The sequence below is a fragment of the Corylus avellana genome, chromosome ca2, assembly GCF_901000735.1.
Source record: "Corylus avellana chromosome ca2, CavTom2PMs-1.0".
Taxonomy (NCBI): domain Eukaryota; kingdom Viridiplantae; phylum Streptophyta; class Magnoliopsida; order Fagales; family Betulaceae; genus Corylus; species Corylus avellana.
In genome coordinates this window covers 1,535,433-1,554,901 of record NC_081542.1, presented here as the reverse complement: position 1 = coordinate 1,554,901, position 19,469 = coordinate 1,535,433, and the positions used below count along the sequence as shown (strand labels likewise).

Genomic DNA, 19,469 nt, shown 5'->3' with positions numbered 1-19,469 from the left:
TTCTTCTTTCCTTTTTTTTTTTTTTTCTGGCACACACATTGACACATACTCAACTCAAGTAAGCCTTAATCCCAATTAAACATTTGAGGCATATAAAACTCAAAATTATAAGTCACTTTTCTCAGAACATACCCAATGCCATGGCATTTTCACTGTCTCTTTTGTTATGCAGAAACTTTCCAAGAGCATGAAAGAGAGAAAGTGTCTCATCTCTGCCAAATTGCAAGGGAAATCCATCATCCATAGAACTGACCTCATCTGGTTTTTCTCTCGAGTATGTGGTAGTGGTATCACGTAAAGATAAGGAATGCATGGAATCAGGTTTGAGACAAAAGAACTGTAAAGATGTAATTGCCTGTCGGATGTCACCACCACTGACTTTGGCTATTAGATCAATTTGTTCAGCAGTCGCGTTACACTTCTCTTGTCTGCATATCCTAGAAAGAGTCTTCTTTATGGCATTATTTGTGATAGGATTGAAAGCAACCTGAAATTTTGCAAATCAAGTTTGAAATGAGCATTCAATAACAACAATACATAATAACTGATACAAATTTGTTCAAGAAAGTAACCTTACAAGCCCCAGCACTCTCAAGACACAACTGAAGCTCTTCCAAGCATCTTCCGGTGTGATCTGCTGAATCAGTTTTACTATAGTCCGTAAGCAATATAGTTGTTGGTATCCGCGTTGATTGCACAAGAAGATGCAAACAGTTTTGAAGTCTTTGAAAAGAAACTTTTCCATTCAACACCGGAAGATCATCAATTAGGAGTACTGTAGCTGATTTTGACTCTTCAGTAGAGGATGACAGATTCAATCCATACTTCCTTATTCTCTCAACAAAATTTTCAAACTCATCCAACTTAGATGTGTAGTTTATGCCTAGTAGTGGAAACATAGTCACCATCAGAAAGTAAAAATCTGTTAAATGCGGTACATGCAATAAAGGAAAGAAAATGCTTGAGCATCTGAACTCAAACATACAAGTATTTCATTGCCAAAGTACCTATAGCATAGCATAAAGTTTTTTAAATAGTACTTCTCTGTGAGGGTTAACTGCAAAGTCACAAATCATCTAGATTGCACTTTTCAATGGATTTATCACAATTTATCATTAAAAAGTTATGCAAACAATGGCACATACACCTTAAATACGGACCTACTTTAGTGAACACTAGCAAATCCCTAAATGGAATCATATAAAAACTGTAAAGCATGGATTAATCCTGTCACATATGGTGGGAGACCAACCCATTGCTCACTGTGTGGCAATGAGCAATTCAAAAGGTAGGATGGGATAAAAAAACCCCTTCAACCCCTGCTTCTAAAGGACCCACCATAACCTGACCCAAGCATTCTTCCCTCGTCACTCAATGAACAAAATCTAGTTTAAATACCTGTACTGGAGTTATGCAGATGTTCTTGCCAAATAATTGGAGTAGGTGTGCTCCATTCACACACACTGGCTCCAAGGTGAGATGCAATTGCATGAATAGTTGCCTGCAAGAGATGAGCAAGATTTTTCAGAATGAATGAAGAATCATCCTTTGCCAATACAATAAACATGTTAAACGCATTAAAGCATGAATGAAGAGGGCAACATACAGATTTTCCAACTCCAGTTTGCCCAGTGATGACAAGAACGTTACTAAGTTCAGCCTGAAAATTAAGAAGACAAGATCATAATGGTCCAGAACAATAAATTTACAAAAAGGAAAATGGAAGAGAGAGATGTTTATGCTCATATAGATCAATAAACTCTAGACCATTACATGATAGAACCCAACATTAAACTCACAATCTAAAATCTCCAAACCATAGGAAAAGGAGAAGGAAAAATAAATTACGGGCAATTGAGATGAGAGAAAATATAAGTAACCTACTGTCAAGCACCTTTGTATGATAGGTGATTAAAATCCTAACATGTTAAGATGATATGGATGAAATGAAGTGTAGCGCAGTCACATCTCTAATTGGCACAGTGATCTAGCTTTTGCAGATCAAAGGAAATTAATAGTCAGTTCCATCATCATTGTCATCATCCCAAGAACTATAGGAATTGCAACTTGTTGCAATTGTCGAGCCCCACCTTTTCACACTAGCAACCATTACAATGACAATGAAACCATTACAAGTGCCAACTTCATTTGAAACTAGCAACACAAAGCAAAACCTTGAACCCATAGAACCCACATGTCCTTACTTCTCACATTATTATTGATTTGTTTCTTCCTTCTTCCCATTTTTTTTTTTTTTCCTTCTTTTGGAGGAAAGGAACTAAAACATTTTTTTAAAAAATAATTGCTATGGTAGCTACATAATTACCTTAGAAGATCTCAATCTTTCTTCAAACCACACCTTGACCTCTTCAACCTGCAGTTACAAGGATAAACAAAAGATCAGTATAATACGCATATTTGCAAAATGAAGCAAATTAACTTGACCTTCTTTTTGTGAACAGCGAGCTCTTCCAAGGAACGAGGATTGTATTTATCAACCCATAACCCCTTCGTGTTGCTCCCTCCAAAACCTGATCCACATTCCCATTTCCGCTTTAGCATAGAAGGACAATGATAAACAAGTAACCATAAGAAAGAACAATACCCAAATAAATAGATAAAGGAGACATTGACATTGACATTGCATTGACATTAAAGGAGATAATTATTAAAATTTTATAACTCAACCAAGAAAATTTTGAACATTCGTTATTAAAATTAAGTCCATGGTCAACATGGCTTTTGATGCATAAATAGATATTACATAAAGTCCAAGCACCTAACTACACAACGCATAGCATGTCATGAAGCCATGTTTTGGTATCAGAGCTTCAGCCTCCATAGTACAGAGAAGGAAGGAATCCAATGTTCATTTTACAAGATAAAGTTGGCATGTCAAACAAAGAATATACAAAGTGGCATACCAGCAGATACCTTGAACCCATTAAAAACTTCGTCAAAATCTTCACAAAAAAATCTGATCTGCATTGAACGAAATCCAAAATCAGATTCTTAGTACTCAAGCAAAAACACCAAACATTCAAAAATACACAGTTATTTACCTAACGAACCCAGTAAATAGTTAAAAAGAAAATTTCAGATAACTGATAAATATGGAAAAATAGCATTTTTAGCAGGAAAATTAAGTGTTAAATCACTACTTATCCAAAAGCTTAAGCTAATAGAACATGATGAATTTAACTATTTAATTAATACTTTAGCACTCCCTTTACTTGTAGGCTCAAACTCACCCTCGACAACTTGTTGACCCAACACGATGAATATTTAATTGAAATGAGGTAAATTGTAGAGTCAGGGTTCGACTTCTTATGACTTATGCTTTGATACTTGATTAATTCAACACTTATCCCGAATGAATGTAATCATTTAATTAATACTTTTATCACCATTGATCACGATAAATTGTATTACTCTTTTTCAATTCACTGATTATGTTGAGAAACAAAACGAATTCAATAATGATTTTTTAAATTTTCAGGGACCAAACCAACAAACGAGACGATAATCATTATTATGTGTTTTCTTTTCATTTACTAGGCAACCAAACACAGGGCGAATGCGTTTAGCCAAACACATTGCTCAAAATTCACACAAAGAAAAACAAAAACTAATAATTTAGGCTACATGGAATACAGAGATAATAAAAAGCTTAGAATAAAAATCAAACTCATTTAAGGCAGACAAAAATTAAAGCATACCTCATCTGCGTTACTGGATTCTTTGCTCAAGTGAGACCGAGAACCCGAAAGGCGAGGCTTCTTCGCACCTCTAGGATTTGAGCGAGTAACCAATGACCTAGATTTCGGCTTCGAGTAGCTCCGATTCGACGAACTCACTGAACAGTCATCATCTTCACCATCCGATGATAAAACCACTATGTCATTCCTCTTCCCCATCACCTTCACATAAGAAAACCCTAGTGAAATGAGAAAAAGAGGTTTCGCGGGTTTTTTTGCAGGGACATTTGAGGAAGGCGTAGATGAGAAGCTACGAGGAGGGTAATGTTAGGGTGCATTTGCAGTAGAACTAGTAAACCACCATCTGAACCGTTCGATTTCTGGATTTTTTATTTTTTTTAAGTATAAAAATAACTTTTCAATTTGGTCTCCTTTTTCTAAGAATTTTGATTTTTAAAAAAAAAAAAAAAAAAAAAAAAGCGATTAAAAATAACATATTAAAATGTGCAATTTAAAAATGTGATTTTTAAAAACGTAGTTAAAGAGTTTGGCAAAATCGCAGTTTGACATTCCAAATCGTAGTTTAACATTTCCAATTTTGCATTTTAAAAATAGCACCTAATTTTTTGCGTTTTCATATAGGAAAATTTTAAAAACGCAATGCAAACAATCCATTTTCTATAATTTTGTTTAAAATCACAATACCAAATGCACCCTAAATCGACTTTTAAATTGTTAGAATATCGATTAAAGGTGTGTTTGAGATTGCAATTTCGCAAGAATAATCTGCGTTTTTAAAATATATCACAAAACGTAATGCGTTTGGCATTGCGATTTAAAAAGTACTTAATCTAAAACATGAAAAAGAAAAGAAAAAAAAAATCCTGCTATTTCTATAAGCAGGCAAATGGATGCTTATTTGAAAATGCACGAATTTAAACCAAAATCACAATTTCGCATAACAAATATTTTTTTTTTAAAAAAAAAAAAAACTTTTTAATATGTTTTACCAAACGCATTTTCGATTTTAAAAAATAGATATTTAAAAAACGCAATTTTTATAATCGCACTTATTTAAACCGCAATCCCACATCGAGGAAAGTAATTACAAGTCTTGACTTTGAATATTGTCTTTATTATCCACCTCATATTTTAATTAACAATTTTACGTGTTTGGGTCTCACTAATTATGTGAGAGTTTAAACCCACGGTGATTAAAGTATTAAAATATCAATTAAATAATTAAATTCATTAATTTATATAAACAAAAAGTTTTTAAAATTATATTAAAATTTTTTGCCTTTTTTTTCATTCACTTTGAGACCTTTAAAAAGTTAAAAATACAGTTAAATATTTAATAAAAATCGCAATATGACTTTTAATATATATATATATATAGAGAGAGAGAGAGGAATGCTACAATGCATTCTACTCACCATCTCTTCACTTGCATTTTGATTTTTTTTTTTTTTTAATTAAAAAAAAAAAAGGAGTAAAGAGAAAAAAGATGGTGGGGAGATGGTGGGAAGAATGCAAAAAAGCATTTCCCTATATATATATATATATATATATATATATATGCCCTTCCCCTCCACCCTGCAATAGGGAACTATCCATGGTAGTAGGTGACTCGCGCAATCACTATTGAAGGTGACCCTATGAACTATTCCTTTGTAGAAAAAATGTTATGTGTTATTCTAATGTTTTTTTAGTGTCATCTAAATTGTGATGTGACTTTTAAAATTACCGTTAAATTTAAGATTACTATTATTGACTTTTAATCTATTGATAATTTTAAAGCTACATCACAATTGAGAGAATACCAGAAGAACACTAGAAGAACACCTAGCATTTCCACCTTTGTAGCGAGCCATTCTACTATTAAGAACGGTCTCTCCCTTTGATCCGAAAAGGATCCCCTCCATTTATAGTTAGGCTAAGTGGGATAATTTTGTCCCACTTTTTAGCCTAACCAATTATTTGAAATGGAGATTATCATTTTTCCCTTCGACCACCCCTCCCATTTGTCTTTTTGGATTTTTTTTTTTTAATCCATGTGATAAAATTGGTTATGTGGTATTAACACTATTAATGTCCCGTAGGTAGTTTTTGATGGATTTGGTTTTTGTTGGGATGAGCCAAGTTAAAAATAATACAAAAAAAAAAACTTAGAAAATTAAAAGTTGCATTTAAGAATGGATAGACTAAATTGAAATGGCACAATTACTCTTAACAGTTATTTTATACTTTTCCTTTTGTTTTCTTATAATGTTCTTGCCTCTTCCAGCAGCTGACTTTGTTTTTTTCCCGATAAGCAATATCCCATCTTGCACGTATCAAATAATTTTTTTTTGAGAAAAATCGATCAAAGCTTTATTACTATGACTCAAGAAAATCATAGAGTCAGAGTGGACAAAACACTCTAAGAAAGAAGAGCCCGAAGCTCTAAGGTTACAATGTCAGAAATACAAGTTGGGATTTCCTCTATCCAATTTTGCTCAATCAAGGATGACGTTGCTTCTTTTGCTAATCCATGAGCAGCTTGGTTGGCATTTCTCTTCACATGACAAATCTGCCAATTTCTAAGATAACCCAAAACTAACTTGATGTCCTCTAGAATCTGTCCAAAAGGCCTTCAGCTAGCCTCTAAATCCCCAATAGCTTTCACTACATTTAAGGAATCCCCTTCAAGAATGATATCATGGAAGCCCATCTCATAGCAAAATTCTGCTGCCCGTAGAGCCCCCCAAGCTTCCCCAGTAGTAGGTTCTTGGAGCATCTGTACCGGTTCACATTTTGCTGCATTAACCATTCCAGCGTGGTCCCTCACAATGACGCCAACCCCCATCCTTTTATGCTTAGAATCAAAGAAGACATCCCAATTAGCTTTGAACTTTCCTTCAGGAGGTGGTACCCATCGCTCTCTGTTTTCGCAAGCCCCATCCAGATGACTCTCTTGCTGGCCCAATGAGTCCTTGAATTGAAGTAGGAGATTCTCACCTTCTTGGACCAACTTAGTTGGATGCAAAAAATCGCCTCCATCGACCACAGAGTTTCTTCTAGCCCATATCTTTTTTGATAAAATAGCAAAAAGGCACACCTCATCCCTGCTGTACTGGTTGACTAGAAACTCAAAAATGTCCAATACGCAGGACCCACGATAGGAGCATTTTTTGAGCTTCCCTTGGCAGAATCCCCACACATCCGCGACAGAGGGGCAATCCCAAAGAATGTGCACAGCTGTTTCTCTCTCCCTACCACAAAAATGCAGATGTCTTCGTTCACTACCCCCCTCCTCAATAAATTATCCTTAGTAGGGAGTATATTTTTGCATGCCCTCCACAAGAAAACTTTTGAGGAATTTGGAATTTGCAAACTCCATAATGCTTTCCACACTTGTGAGCACCCTGATTGAGTGGAACTCATCCCAGATTGCATCATTTTTCTCTCCATCTCCAAATGGTATGCACTCCTAACTGTAAAAATCCCAGTGGGAGTAGCTCTCCAAATCAACTTATCCGGCCTCCCATACCTACTCATAGGGATATTGCAGATGATCTCAGCTTCTTCATCCTCAAAAATTTCCTTGATAAGGGCCTTGTTCCAGCCACCCACCATAGGATCAAAAAGCTCATTTACAGTAGCCTCCTCATTGAGACCCCTACAAGGTGTTTGGATGCGATAGGTGATTGGCTTTGGGATCCACCTATCCTTCCAAATGCCCACAGATTTTCCGTCACCAATGCGCCACAATACCCCATCCATAAATAGATCTCTAGCCGCCATGATGCTTCTCCACGCAAAAGAAGGCCTACTATCCAGATTGGCTTCTAAAAAAGTCCCTTGATGATAGTATTTTCCATTAATAATTTTTCCGACTAAACTATCCGAGGATTGGGATAACCGCCAACACTGTTTTGCCAATAGAGCCTTATTAAAAGAGATAAGATCGTGGAAACCCATTCCGCCAAGGGATTTCGAAAGGCCCATTTTCCCCCAACTCATCCACCGGATCTTCTTGTCATTCTCCTTATGTCCCCACCAAAACTTCTGCATCATCAAGTTGAGCTCCTTGCACAACTCCTTTGGAAGGAGAAACATGCTCATGCTATAGGTAGGGATTGCTTGGACCACCGCTTTTATGAGAACCTCCTTTCCCGCTTGGAAGAGAAACTTGTTCTTCCAGTCAGACACCCTTCTGCGAACTCGGTCTTTAATCCCTTGGAATTCCCGAATACGAGATTTACCAACAAGCGCAGGTAGTCCCAAGTAAGTGTCAAATCTTTGAGAAACCGGTACCCCAGCCAATTGTATGATCCGCTCCTTAATTTCTGGCTCTATGTTGCGGCTGAAAAAAAAAAAAAAGAGATGTTTTCTCCTTATTGAGTCTTTGGCCTGACTCAAATAATTATTAAGATAATTACAACAAAATAATAATAATTATTATTATTAAGATAAAACCATAAAAATGACTCTAAATAGTTGATTGGATATTAAAGGGACTACATACATGATGATTGTTTGAATATGAAATTGAGATCTTTCAACTTGTTTGATCATTTGCCGTTTTGTTTTCTTTCTAATTTTACACTAATGCCAGCATATTTATATTTATAACTTAAAAAATAATAGTTTAATAATATGAGATATATTATTTAGCATTCTCTTCGTATTTTGTACTAATTAGCATGCTCAATCCACTTGTTAATACAAAATATTATTATTATTATTATTATTATTATTATTATTTTTGAATATATATATTTATGATAAAAAGTCTGGAGAGGATTTATGATCCAAGGATAAGAAGGGAAGAAAAAGAAAGGAAATATTATACTATTTCTGGTTCAAGAGTGTCTGCTAAGTGCTAGCTGCTAGCCTCAGCAGCCAAAACTCGTGTACGGCTGACATTTTGGTAATCAAAGATTGGTGATTGGTGATTTGGTTCAGATCAATGAGCTACAGAAATTCAGTTGTCATCAAACTTTCAAAGGTCCAAACCAATAAGTTATACGAGTCGCGAATATATGTGTATGATGTGGCGGAGATCATAAATACGTGACTTGATTAAATTACTAATTTTCAAGAAAAAATTTATAAGACAAATTATCAAGAAAAATGCTCGGGATATTGCAGTTCTTTTTATAATCATTTACAAACTCATGTAACGGTCCACATTTCATGAAAATTATTATTAATATCACTTAGATGGTTATGTTAATTATTAAATATAATAAGTAATTAATTTGTAACCATTTATCTTTTTTGAGACATTTTCAAAGAACTTTCTCATCTCTCTTTTTTGTTTTTCAGTGTTCTTTCCTCCGCCTTTTAATGTCTTTATCCTCCCTTGCACCTGCCATTGGAGAGGCGGCCCCTCTTCCTCATCTGCTTTTCTTTATTGTCTGCAACTTAAAAGTCAACTCTGTTGCATTTCCACAACCTTCTCAACCTACACGCCAACTATCTTCCATATCCGACCTTTGACACTTCGTTTGATGCTTCCGGTTTACGCACACGTTGGTGCATGTACGTTTCATGCACCGCTAACCTAATAACTTCGTTTACATTTCCAATAGTCTTTAAAATCTTGTTGCAATGTATTAATTAGTTCGAGTATTTGTCAAGTTGTCCACCAGTGATGAAGGAAGAGGGTGGCCGGTATAGGACATGGCCATCCCCAACTCATAAGGGAAAAAAAGATAATTGGTTTTTTTTGGCATATGGATCCCTAGTAACACAATTTTTTTGTCCTTTGCCCCATGGTTGTCCACCATATTTTATGTTTGATGTGTCTTTTCCTTTATCCTTTTTCTTCTGTACTTGCTTAAAAAAAATTATTGAAACCTAATTGACACCAAATATTAAAATCTAATTGTAGTATTTACACTTTTCTACTAAACATTGCGTTAATTTTTGTATATGGTTTTTTATCATGGGGTGGATGGGAGAAACCCAACGGGCAAACGGTATTTTCTCATGATACATCCTAAATTTACAACGCAAACTCGCGATATCTCGCAAATATCCTGCAACGGGACCTACTGGTCCGTCTCGGAGGATCTTAACGAATCGCCCGCCTCACCTACCTACCCCCCCAACCCCACCTTTCTTCCTCTCTTCTTCTTCAACAAAATCCAACACACAATGTCACACCCACACCCAAGCCATCTCTCTCAGTTGCCACCAAACTCTACCCCGAACCCGAACCCGAACCCGAGCCCGAGCCCATGGCTTCCACTACGAATCCGTTCTCTCTATCTCTCTCAAAGAACTCGGCCGATATATTTTTCCGTGTTCCCAACCCGCCTAGCTCGGTCTCGCTCCGGTCCGCGTTCGTTTCGCCGGGTTCGAACGAATTGAGCCTGAGACGGGGAGAGAAATCGGTCACGAGTGCGAGCCGAGTGAGGTCGGTGAGGATTTGCGCGAGTTCGGCTCAGGTTATGGACCAGTCGGTGTCCAAGACGGATTCGGGGGCTCCGGTCATTGTGGACGTCAATTTGGGCAATCGGAGCTACCCGATTTACATAGGAGCAGGACTTCTCGATCAACCACACCTTCTTCAGAGGTATCTCAGTTGATCGAATTTTACCGCTCGATTTCACTCAATTTTTCATTTATTTACGCGTATTTTGAATCTAGCTTTCTCCGAGGTGATTAATTAAACAAATATTATTTATTCAATTTTCCATTTATTTATGCGTATTTTGAAAATTATGTGGTTTGCTAGCTTTCTTCAAATTTTGTGTTTATATGTATGTGTTTTGCTCTACAGGTACTAGTTCATCCAAACAAAACAATAGAAAAAAACAATCGTTTTCTAGATGAGTAACCGAATTGATTAACATCAAATGCCAAATCAAATTAGGTCACGCGCCCGTAAATTCTACTTCAATTTGTTACTTTGGATTGAATTATTATTTGGATTGGTATTTGGTAAAATGTTGCACAAGAGAATACATTAAACCGTTAATTTTATAATTTTTTGCACTTTTAACGCAAATATTTTGAATACATTGAACGGACTTGCTTTAATATTTAGACGAGCTTGCAGCTTTTCTTTGTTAGATTGGTCAATAATAAGTTGGTTGTTGTGTCATAGGCATGTTCATGGGAAGAGAGTTCTTGTGGTCACTAATAACACTGTTGGACCGATCTACCTGGATAAGGTTACTGAAGCTTTAACTAAGGGAAACCCAAATGTCTCAGTTGAGAGTGTGATTTTACCGGACGGTGAAAAATACAAGGACATGGTAGGTGTTTAAGGTTTCGGAATTGACTTTTGTGTTTGGGGTGTAATGGACGTTGCATTAATAGTGTAATCTGTGCGCTTGATCCGATAGGATACTCTTATGAAAATCTTTGACAAGGCAATTGAGTCACGGTTGGACCGGCGATGTACATTTGTTGCCCTTGGAGGTGGTGTGATTGGTGACATGTGTGGTTATGCTGCTGCCTCTTTCCTCCGTGGTGTTAATTTCATTCAGATCCCTACAACTGTGATGGCACAGGTCTGTCAATTGCTTTTCTCTATTTGTCAATCCCTTAAACAGCCATATTGACGCATCTCATTCCTAACTTTCATATTTCTATATTTTCTTTCCCATTAAGTTTTTGGTGTTTATTTTCCAGGTGGATTCGTCTGTTGGTGGCAAAACTGGGATAAACCACCGTCTTGGGAAGAACTTGATTGGAGCTTTTTACCAACCTCAATGTGTACTTATAGACACAGACACGCTAAATACATTGCCAGATAAGGAATTGGCATCAGGACTTGCGGAGGTTGTAAAGTATGGGCTTATCAGAGATGCTGAATTTTTTGAGTGGCAGGAGAAGAATATGCAGGCATTGATGTCAAGGTATAGATACCAAAAAGGAAAGAACTTGGAGTGAATTTCTACCTAGCTTGTTGATGTCAGTATTTTCATGAATATGAAACACCTTTTGGGACATAAAACATTGACGCAACTTGTTGGAAAAGACAATTAAAATAGTGATTTTTAAGGCCTTTTGGAATATTTGTTGCTGTTCTTGGTTATATATATATATATATATATATATTCCAGCTTTATTGCTCTTTTTGGCTCGTACTCCTTTCTCTGCTTGGTAAAGGCTTCTTTTATATTTTTGCCATGCTTCCTCATTTGTGCAATTATTATGTCATTTATACCTTTTAGATGGAACATCATACACGAGTATAATGAGTTAGTCCATTGCAGGGATCCAAGTGCATTCGCTTATGCCATAAAGCGATCATGTGAAAACAAGGCTGAGGTCGTTTCCTTGGATGAGAAGGAAGGTGGAATCAGGGCAACACTAAACTTGGGTCATACATTTGGGCATGTAAGTTATGGGTTTGTGCAGTTGATTATATTTGTTCTAGCTTGCATAACTACAGACTTTGTGCTTCGCCATTCTTGTATAATCGAATTGATTTTTATCATTGATGGTTTACAGGAATATTTGTAACCCTACTAATCTTTCCTGCCAGAAATTGCACCTTTTGATTAATTCCTTCTCACAATGTGGCATGTCTTTCCAGGCAATAGAAACTGGGGTTGGCTATGGGCAGTGGTTCCATGGAGAAGCTGTTGCAGCTGGCACGGTATTCCTGTTTAGCTCTTTCCTTAACAGGTATTCTTCTTTCCTATATGGCAACGTTTATGTTGAAGGAAGTTGTGTGCAAATTTTCAGGTCATGGCTGTTGACATGTCGCGCCGCCTCGGTTGGATTGATGATTCTATTGTAAAGCGAGTTCACAACATTCTAACAGAGGCTAAGTTGCCTACTGCTCCTCCTGAAACCATGACTGTGGAGATGTTCAAATCTGTTATGGCGGTAAGATAGTGAGGCTGCCATCATATTTTGAAGCTTTGTTTTCTCTCATCCTTAATGTCTCTGTATTCTTTTGGTATGGCAGGTTGATAAGAAGGTAGCTGATGGCCTACTAAGGCTCATCCTTCTAAAAGGTCCTCTAGGCAATTGTGTTTTTACTGGCGATTATGATAGAAAGGCCCTGGATGAAACTCTCCGTGCATTTTGCAAGTCCTGAATCGATATCTATGGGTGATTTTGTTCTCAGTTGTGTGCAATTTTCTTAGCAGATATTTTTTTTTTATTACATATTATTCCTGTATTTTTCTTTTGTTGTTTGGATGCGCCTTTGCTCTTTTTCTTCCGAGATTCTATTGGCGAGAGCTCTTCCCAAGTTGTAATCTTAAGAACCTGATGCATGCTCAATAATTTATTTGTGGGTATTTATACTCTTCTTTCTTTCTTTTTTATTTTTATTTTTATGGTGCACATGAACCGAATACGAAAAACAAGAATATTGACAATTCCACTCTCAAGGGAAGGTTAGATAAAGAAATAGGAAAGTGAGAATGCTTTAAAAAAAATTACTTTCACATTTCTTATAAATTTTTTAACTATTCAAATTTAGTTTCACTCTTTTTTGTGAAAAAATTGGAATTAAATTTGAATGGGTGAAAAAAATTACAGTTCAAGAGATTGTTGTTGTTTTTTTTTTTACGGCACCTTGAAGATGTTTGACTATTTCATGTGCCACAATGCTGAATTTTAGTCAAAATGTAGCGATTAAAGGCAGATTATGAGACCTAAGAGACAATTTCGGAGCTCTACTTGTGTGGTATCCACGTGTAACATCAACCGGTCGGGAAACGCTCAATTTGAAAATGTAATTTTTAAAATTAAATGTTTAATAAAATTGTAATCTAACTTTTAATATAACAGTTTAACCTTAAAAATTATAGATTTAAAAACGTACATCGGAAATCTTAAGTCCCTTGGCCCTTATTTGGTCTTACAGCCCCTACTCTCGCTCTCACACACATTCACACGTACACATAGTAATGAGGTGAGATAATATTGGCTAGAATTTAATCCTGACCTAGTCAGTCACTAACTAAAATACGAAAATGGTGGATGACTTTCCATATTCTTTTTGAATTTTCATAAGAAAAATTAAGTAGTCACAATATCATTCAAAATCTTCTCACTTGGATTAATCCCCCAACTATTTATCTCATGGTCATACATACTGTCATCTTATATATAACTATTTAATATATATTATTCTATTGTATAAATTAAAAATAAAAAAAATAAAAAAAATCTCTTATCACAATGATAATGATCAATAACATTGTAATGAGTGATGGGTGTAACATAATATTCATAAATTACACTTGTCTCTCCAAACTTACACTCTATTTATACATTCACCTCCAATTTAGATGAACACGTGAATTTTTTAGAGCAAATAAAAGAAAATTTCAAAACCAGAGGAGGCCATGGTCTCCGACCCCTTATTTCCGTCCAACTATAATAGCGAATCTTAAGCTTTGACCTAAACTAAAGAATTGGCATATTAAGTTAAGTTATATTATAAAAATAAATATATAGTTTATATTAATTTTAAGGATCACATGTAAATTTATAGTAATAAATATTTAAAATAAGTATGACTTTAATACATGTGTCTCGTAACAGGATACAAAGAACATGTGACTCGAACCAATTTTAAAAATCATATGTACATTCTAGAAAACATAAATAAATTTGTATTAATCTCATATGTTTTCATGTTGGCAAGAAGTATGTAATGTTCAAATGCAGGCACTGATGATGAAACAAAGTCAGAGTAGATAAGATTCGAAATTCCAGAAATAAGATCGTCTAATTTTAGAATAGTTCCAAAATTAGAGTTAATTACAAATCTTTAATTTTGTTTTTAATTAAATAATTAAAAAAAAGGTGTCATCTTAATAAATAAATAATTGATGAGAATATTAAACAAATTATAAAAATAAGAAAAAACAAGTAACACTAACAAAACCAACAAAAGCTACGGAAAAGAAAGAGAGAGAAGGGAGGGAGGGTGTTTGTTGGCGAAGATTGGTGCGCTCAACGAACGCTTCAACGGCATTATTTCCCGGCCAATAGGGTACTTCGTCTCTTCTCTCTCTTTCATCTCTCAGAGCATTTTACAACTAAAAATCCCCAAATTTCACGTTTTCTAGGGTTAGGGCTCAGATTCCCCAACCATTTTCACCTCGTGAGCAATTTCATTGCTCTCTTGCATTTCTAAATTTGGATTAATTTGTTAAATGTGTTAGGGTTTCGTTGAGTTTCTTTTTTGTTTCCGTACAGATGTGTGATTGAAGAAGAAGCAGTTGAAGCAGAAGAGGCTGAACGTTAGGGGGGGGTGTGTGCGTGAGAGAGAGAGAGAGTGTGGGTGTGATCAGGTCCTCAGGTGAAAGATCTGAGGCTTAAATTTCGATAGTAAGAATAGTAAGAATTGGAAAAGAAACAACAAAATGAGCGCTTCGAGGTTTATTAAGTGCGTCACGGTTGGTGACGGAGCTGTGGGTAAAACTTGCTTGCTGATTTCGTATACCAGCAACACCTTCCCGACGGTGAGTCTCCAATTCTTGAACACTGTTTGGTTTGTGAAATTCAGGGCAATGGCTTTGAGTTTTGTAGGGGGAAAAATGTGTTTGATTTTATGATTGAAAATGTGTTCTCTTTTGCCTTTTGGATTTTGTTTGCTATTGCGGGAAATGTGATTAAGAACATAATTTGATTGATTTTTGTGCGGTGATTGGTTTATTTGGAAAACAAGAGTTGAGAGGAAAGAAAGAGAAAATGCTTAATGTTGGTTAAAGAAAATGAGAGATTGGAGTTCATGACTTATCTTCAGATCAATTAGGTGGAGGCATTGAAAAGATGGGATACTTGTTGTCTGATTTGGATGATAATAAATGCAAAAATTGCGTGGATCCTTTGAGGTTAATTGGTTCAAGATTATTGTTTTGTTTTGTATGGCTTGCGAGTTGGAAATGGTTAATCAATTTTTTTCAAGATTTGGTTTAAATGGTTTTGATTTGGGTTTAGAATTTATGGGGTTGGATTTAATTTGGGGAAGCAAGATGATCTCTCATTAATATATATATTTGGAATCTTATGTTCCCATTTCAAATCCATACCTTTTATAAGATTTTCCAATTTTTATATTTTGTTCGTTTAATGCTTCTCCTGCCAAACAAACCACCAGTCATCTGCAATCATTTTGCTAATGTTTTTTTTTTTTTTTTGTTTCATGTGCAAGTTATGTTAGAAGTCTTGGAAATTGATTTTATGGAATGTGAGACCTTTGTAATTTTCTTTTTGCATTTCGTGGGAAACAGGATTATGTGCCTACTGTTTTCGACAATTTTAGCGCTAATGTGGTTGTCAATGGGAGCACTGTTAACCTGGGGTTGTGGGATACTGCTGGTAGGCTTGCAAAGACTCCTGTTTTCTTTCTATAAGTAACTCTATCATAGATTTTCTTTTTTATCTTTTCTGTTTTCCTTTTTATTTTTTCTTCTTTTTGGGTCTGAATCTATTATTTTCATAAAACAGGGCAGGAGGACTATAATAGATTAAGACCTTTGAGTTATCGTGGGGCAGATGTTTTCATACTGGCATTCTCTCTCATTAGCAAAGCCAGTTATGAAAATGTTTCCAAGAAGGTGATAATTTTGTTGGCCTACACGTCATACTGGTTTTTTTTTTTTTTTTCAAAGAAATGCCACTTTCAGATATACAATCTAAAATGTTCTGAGAATTCTGAATGTGTTGGCTTCTCTTGCAGTGGATTCCAGAGTTGAAGCATTATGCACCTGGTGTCCCAATAGTTCTTGTTGGAACAAAGCTTGGTAAGACTTCTCTCTGATCTTTTCTCTTTTCCTTTTCATATGTTTTATGGGTTGTTCCACAATGGTGATTGTGTATAACTATGTTATGGAATTAATAATCTTGATGTTACATGTATGATCATTGATCTCTGCCATGTTGACATCTTGCTGTGATTTCCTTTTAGTAGTTATTTTGATATAAGATTATCTTGAGCTCATTTCTATATGTAAATGAAGCTGATTGGTGCAATTTCTTATGAGCCAGATCTTCGGGATGATAAGCAATTCTTCATTGACCATCCTGGTGCTGTGCCCATTTCTACTGCTCAAGTAAAGACTAATCACTTTATGTTATGACGGATTGCTCAATTGTTTTGCCTTTCGGTTCATTTCCACAAATTCTGCTCTTTTTGTTTCTAAATGCATAAGTTATTGTTCTACTTCAAGGGAGAGGAGCTGAGGAAGCTGATTGGTGCACCTGCTTATATCGAATGCAGTTCAAAAACACAGCAGGCATATTTATTTATTTTTTGAACAATTTCATGTTTTTTGTATGACACCAAAGACCTTTAAATGATTTGTGGACTCCTAACTGCAGAATGTGAAGGCAGTGTTCGATGCAGCCATAAGGGTTGTTCTTCAACCACCCAAGCAGAAGAAAAAGAAGAGCAAAGCACAGAAGGCTTGCTCTATCTTGTGATCGAATTGGTGTAAAGAGATAAACAGCTGTTTGTCAGCTGTTTGTCTTCCATTTCTCCTCCTCCCTCTCTTCTTCTCTCTTCCCTTTGCTCTTGAAGAAGCTGCGGGCCCTGAGTTAACAGACAGTACTTGGGATCTCTGTGAAGCATCAGGTGGTTTGGTGTTGCTTTCTTGGAATTGTTTTGATCTCTAATTGTTGAATCGCATTACATGGTTGCCCACCTTTACTTAACTACCGGTTTCAATTTGTTTTATGTATTACTAGACTGGAATGTCCCAGTTAGGAAAACGACCTTGCTTTGCATGGACATAGTTATGTTTACTACTTTGTATTGTGCTTTAAAAGCTTGCTATTTGTGTTATGTTATGTGGCTTCTGTTATCTTTTTAACAACATGCTAGTTCTAATGTGCATAATGGATTTTCAAAAGAGTAATGCTATGCACCACACCTTTATCTCATTTTATGCACCACACCTTTATCCCATCTTTATCTCATTTTATTGATGTAGCACTGCAAATCAGCTCCTGAATTTTGTTTTTTATTAAGGGCTATGATCCAAAAATTGATTGGCAGTGCCTAGGGCTGTTAAGTGAGTGAAGCGTCTCGCGAGCAAGCTCGAGCTCGGCTCGCATAAGCTTGGCTCGTGCTCGGCTCGAATATTAAATGAAGCGCTTCATATATACAAATTCTAGCTCGAATATTAAACGAAACAAGCTTGGCTCGACTCGGCTAGGCTCGTGAGCAAGCTCGTATAAGCTCGTGTATATATATATATATATATATATATATATATATATATATATATATATATAAACTAAGTAATAAATAATTAATTATAAATCTCATAATTATTAAAACTTTAAAATTGCATTTATATTTAAGCGTTAGAGAATGAAAAATTCTAGACCCTTCATGATCAAAGAGAGAGAGCAATCATTAAAAAGACCTTGATTCAATTAGAACATATCCAAATGAAAGGAAAGAAGAATCAAGCAGAAACTATTGAGGGAGATTGCGAAAGGTATAAACTATTGAAGAATCAAACAGACCCAAACACTATCACTACCTGTCTGGTGAGTGAGAGTGAGAGAGTGGGAAATGAGAGTTTAGGTGGAAGATCCGTTGTGACTGGTGAGGGGGATTGAGAGAGAAACGTTAAAAAAATATTTTTTTGTAGGGGGCATTGTCCTAATGCAGTTTGAATGCAACATGTTAACTTGTCCCACATTGTTAAGAAAACATCAATCTCCAACTTTGCTTATCTATAAAATGATGCATATCCTCTCTCTTTGAAACCAAATGCCTTGCTGTATTGACTCAGGCTCCATACTCGACTAGTTAGGCTAAGGAAATACTCATATGCAAACTAACTTCTTAAGCCGTTTAAGAGTACTTGAAGTTAAAAAAAAAAAATTAAAACAAAAACATTAAATATAAGAGCCAGCTCGTGAGCTGGTTCGACTTGACTTATTATTAGCTCGAGCTCGATTTTTTTGGCTAGCCCTTGAGCTCGAGCTCGAGTAAAATTTAAACGAGCAAAGCTTGAACAAGGGAAGCTCGCTCAAGCTCGGCTCGTTTACACCCTGCCAGTGCCACATCAACAAATTAGAATAAAAATAAGAGTAATGCTATATACCACACATTTATCTTTTATCTAATTTTGTTGATGTGACACTATCAATCAGCCTAAATAAAATTAGTGAACGTGTTATTGTTGTTCATTATTAATACCCATCTCCATAATAAAACTGAATTGCTTTTAGTAAACTTTAAAGACATGGGAAAGGAACACATAACATATTAAAAACCTTGCTAGAAGGATGAGGAATAAAGCCTTTTTTTTTTTGGTAATTTCTTCATGTTGAGTTGGGTTGAGCTTTTTAATGAATTTTCGATTACTAAGATAAGTAAGGTTAACCACCCCTAGATTTTCCATTTACTTCCGGACGAGTTTGCCAAATCAGCCTAGACTCTAGAGGGCTACTGCACGGTTATTGTAAGTGTAGGCTTCGGTTTGGAAACTTTTGTTATTTGGACGTTGACTCATATGGCTGGGTGAATGCTCAGGGCAGTGAGCCCTTAGATTCTTTAATGCGTTGTGAAGCTCTAAGAAATGATAGAAATTAAGGCTTGTTTGAGAAAGACAATTCTTTTCAGTTCTTTTTTCTCTTTTTTTAGTTGATTTGATACCACTAATACTAACTCAACTCAAAATTTTTCAATTTTATTCAAAATTTTATATTTTTCAAGAGGTGAGTGACGAGTGAACAATCACTCACGCTAGTGTATTATAATATTATTATATTATTAAAAAAATTTGAAAAGTAATATTAAAAAAATAATATTATAAAATACACCAACGTGAGTGA

The 19,469-nt window shown here is 35.6% G+C and overlaps 3 protein-coding genes across 3 annotated transcripts in view; 2 read left to right on the top strand and 1 right to left on the bottom strand.

The window, feature by feature from the left end:
- LOC132170947 (cell cycle checkpoint protein RAD17) overlaps positions 1-3,999 on the bottom strand; it is a 5,803-nt gene extending 1,804 nt beyond the window's left edge. The window contains exons 1-8 of the mRNA XM_059582107.1: positions 3,720-3,999; positions 2,925-2,982; positions 2,446-2,531; positions 2,327-2,374; positions 1,607-1,660; positions 1,399-1,501; positions 573-883; positions 133-487 (exon numbers count right to left, since the gene is read on the bottom strand). Coding sequence (XP_059438090.1) covers positions 133-487; positions 573-883; positions 1,399-1,501; positions 1,607-1,660; positions 2,327-2,374; positions 2,446-2,531; positions 2,925-2,982; positions 3,720-3,917 — 1,213 coding nt within the window. The 5' untranslated portion in view covers positions 3,918-3,999. The remainder of the gene's footprint in view (positions 1-132; positions 488-572; positions 884-1,398; positions 1,502-1,606; positions 1,661-2,326; positions 2,375-2,445; positions 2,532-2,924; positions 2,983-3,719) is intronic.
- Positions 4,000-9,829: 5,830 nt separating this feature from the next.
- Positions 9,830-12,975, top strand: LOC132170429 (3-dehydroquinate synthase, chloroplastic). Its single transcript, XM_059581415.1, has 8 exons — positions 9,830-10,266; positions 10,801-10,951; positions 11,042-11,209; positions 11,331-11,557; positions 11,918-12,041; positions 12,241-12,303; positions 12,393-12,536; positions 12,619-12,975. The coding sequence occupies exons 1-8, from the start codon at positions 9,929-9,931 to the stop codon at positions 12,748-12,750; spliced, it is 1,347 nt and encodes a 448-aa protein (XP_059437398.1). The 5' UTR covers positions 9,830-9,928; the 3' UTR covers positions 12,751-12,975.
- Positions 12,976-14,548: 1,573 nt separating this feature from the next.
- On the top strand, positions 14,549-17,139 carry LOC132168800 (rac-like GTP-binding protein RHO1). Its single transcript, XM_059579854.1, has 8 exons — positions 14,549-14,664; positions 14,871-15,136; positions 15,908-15,995; positions 16,125-16,234; positions 16,357-16,420; positions 16,665-16,729; positions 16,847-16,912; positions 16,998-17,139. The coding sequence occupies exons 2-8, from the start codon at positions 15,038-15,040 to the stop codon at positions 17,097-17,099; spliced, it is 594 nt and encodes a 197-aa protein (XP_059435837.1). The 5' UTR covers positions 14,549-14,664; positions 14,871-15,037; the 3' UTR covers positions 17,100-17,139.
- The last annotated feature ends 2,330 nt before the right edge of the window (positions 17,140-19,469 follow it).

Excerpts from the sequence above, each read along its gene's own strand:
- LOC132170429 (XM_059581415.1), top strand. The coding sequence starts at position 9,929 with ATGGCTTCCACTACGAATCCGTTCTCTCTATCTCTCTCAAAGAACTCG. Across the intron at positions 12,042-12,240 it reads TGGGTCATACATTTGGGCAT|GCAATAGAAACTGGGGTTGG; the intron begins GTAAGTTATGGG and ends ATGTCTTTCCAG. Across the intron at positions 12,537-12,618 it reads TGTTCAAATCTGTTATGGCG|GTTGATAAGAAGGTAGCTGA; the intron begins GTAAGATAGTGA and ends TTGGTATGGCAG.
- LOC132168800 (XM_059579854.1), top strand. The coding sequence starts at position 15,038 with ATGAGCGCTTCGAGGTTTATTAAGTGCGTCACGGTTGGTGACGGAGCT. Across the intron at positions 15,996-16,124 it reads GGGGTTGTGGGATACTGCTG|GGCAGGAGGACTATAATAGA; the intron begins GTAGGCTTGCAA and ends TTCATAAAACAG. Across the intron at positions 16,913-16,997 it reads GCAGTTCAAAAACACAGCAG|AATGTGAAGGCAGTGTTCGA; the intron begins GCATATTTATTT and ends TCCTAACTGCAG.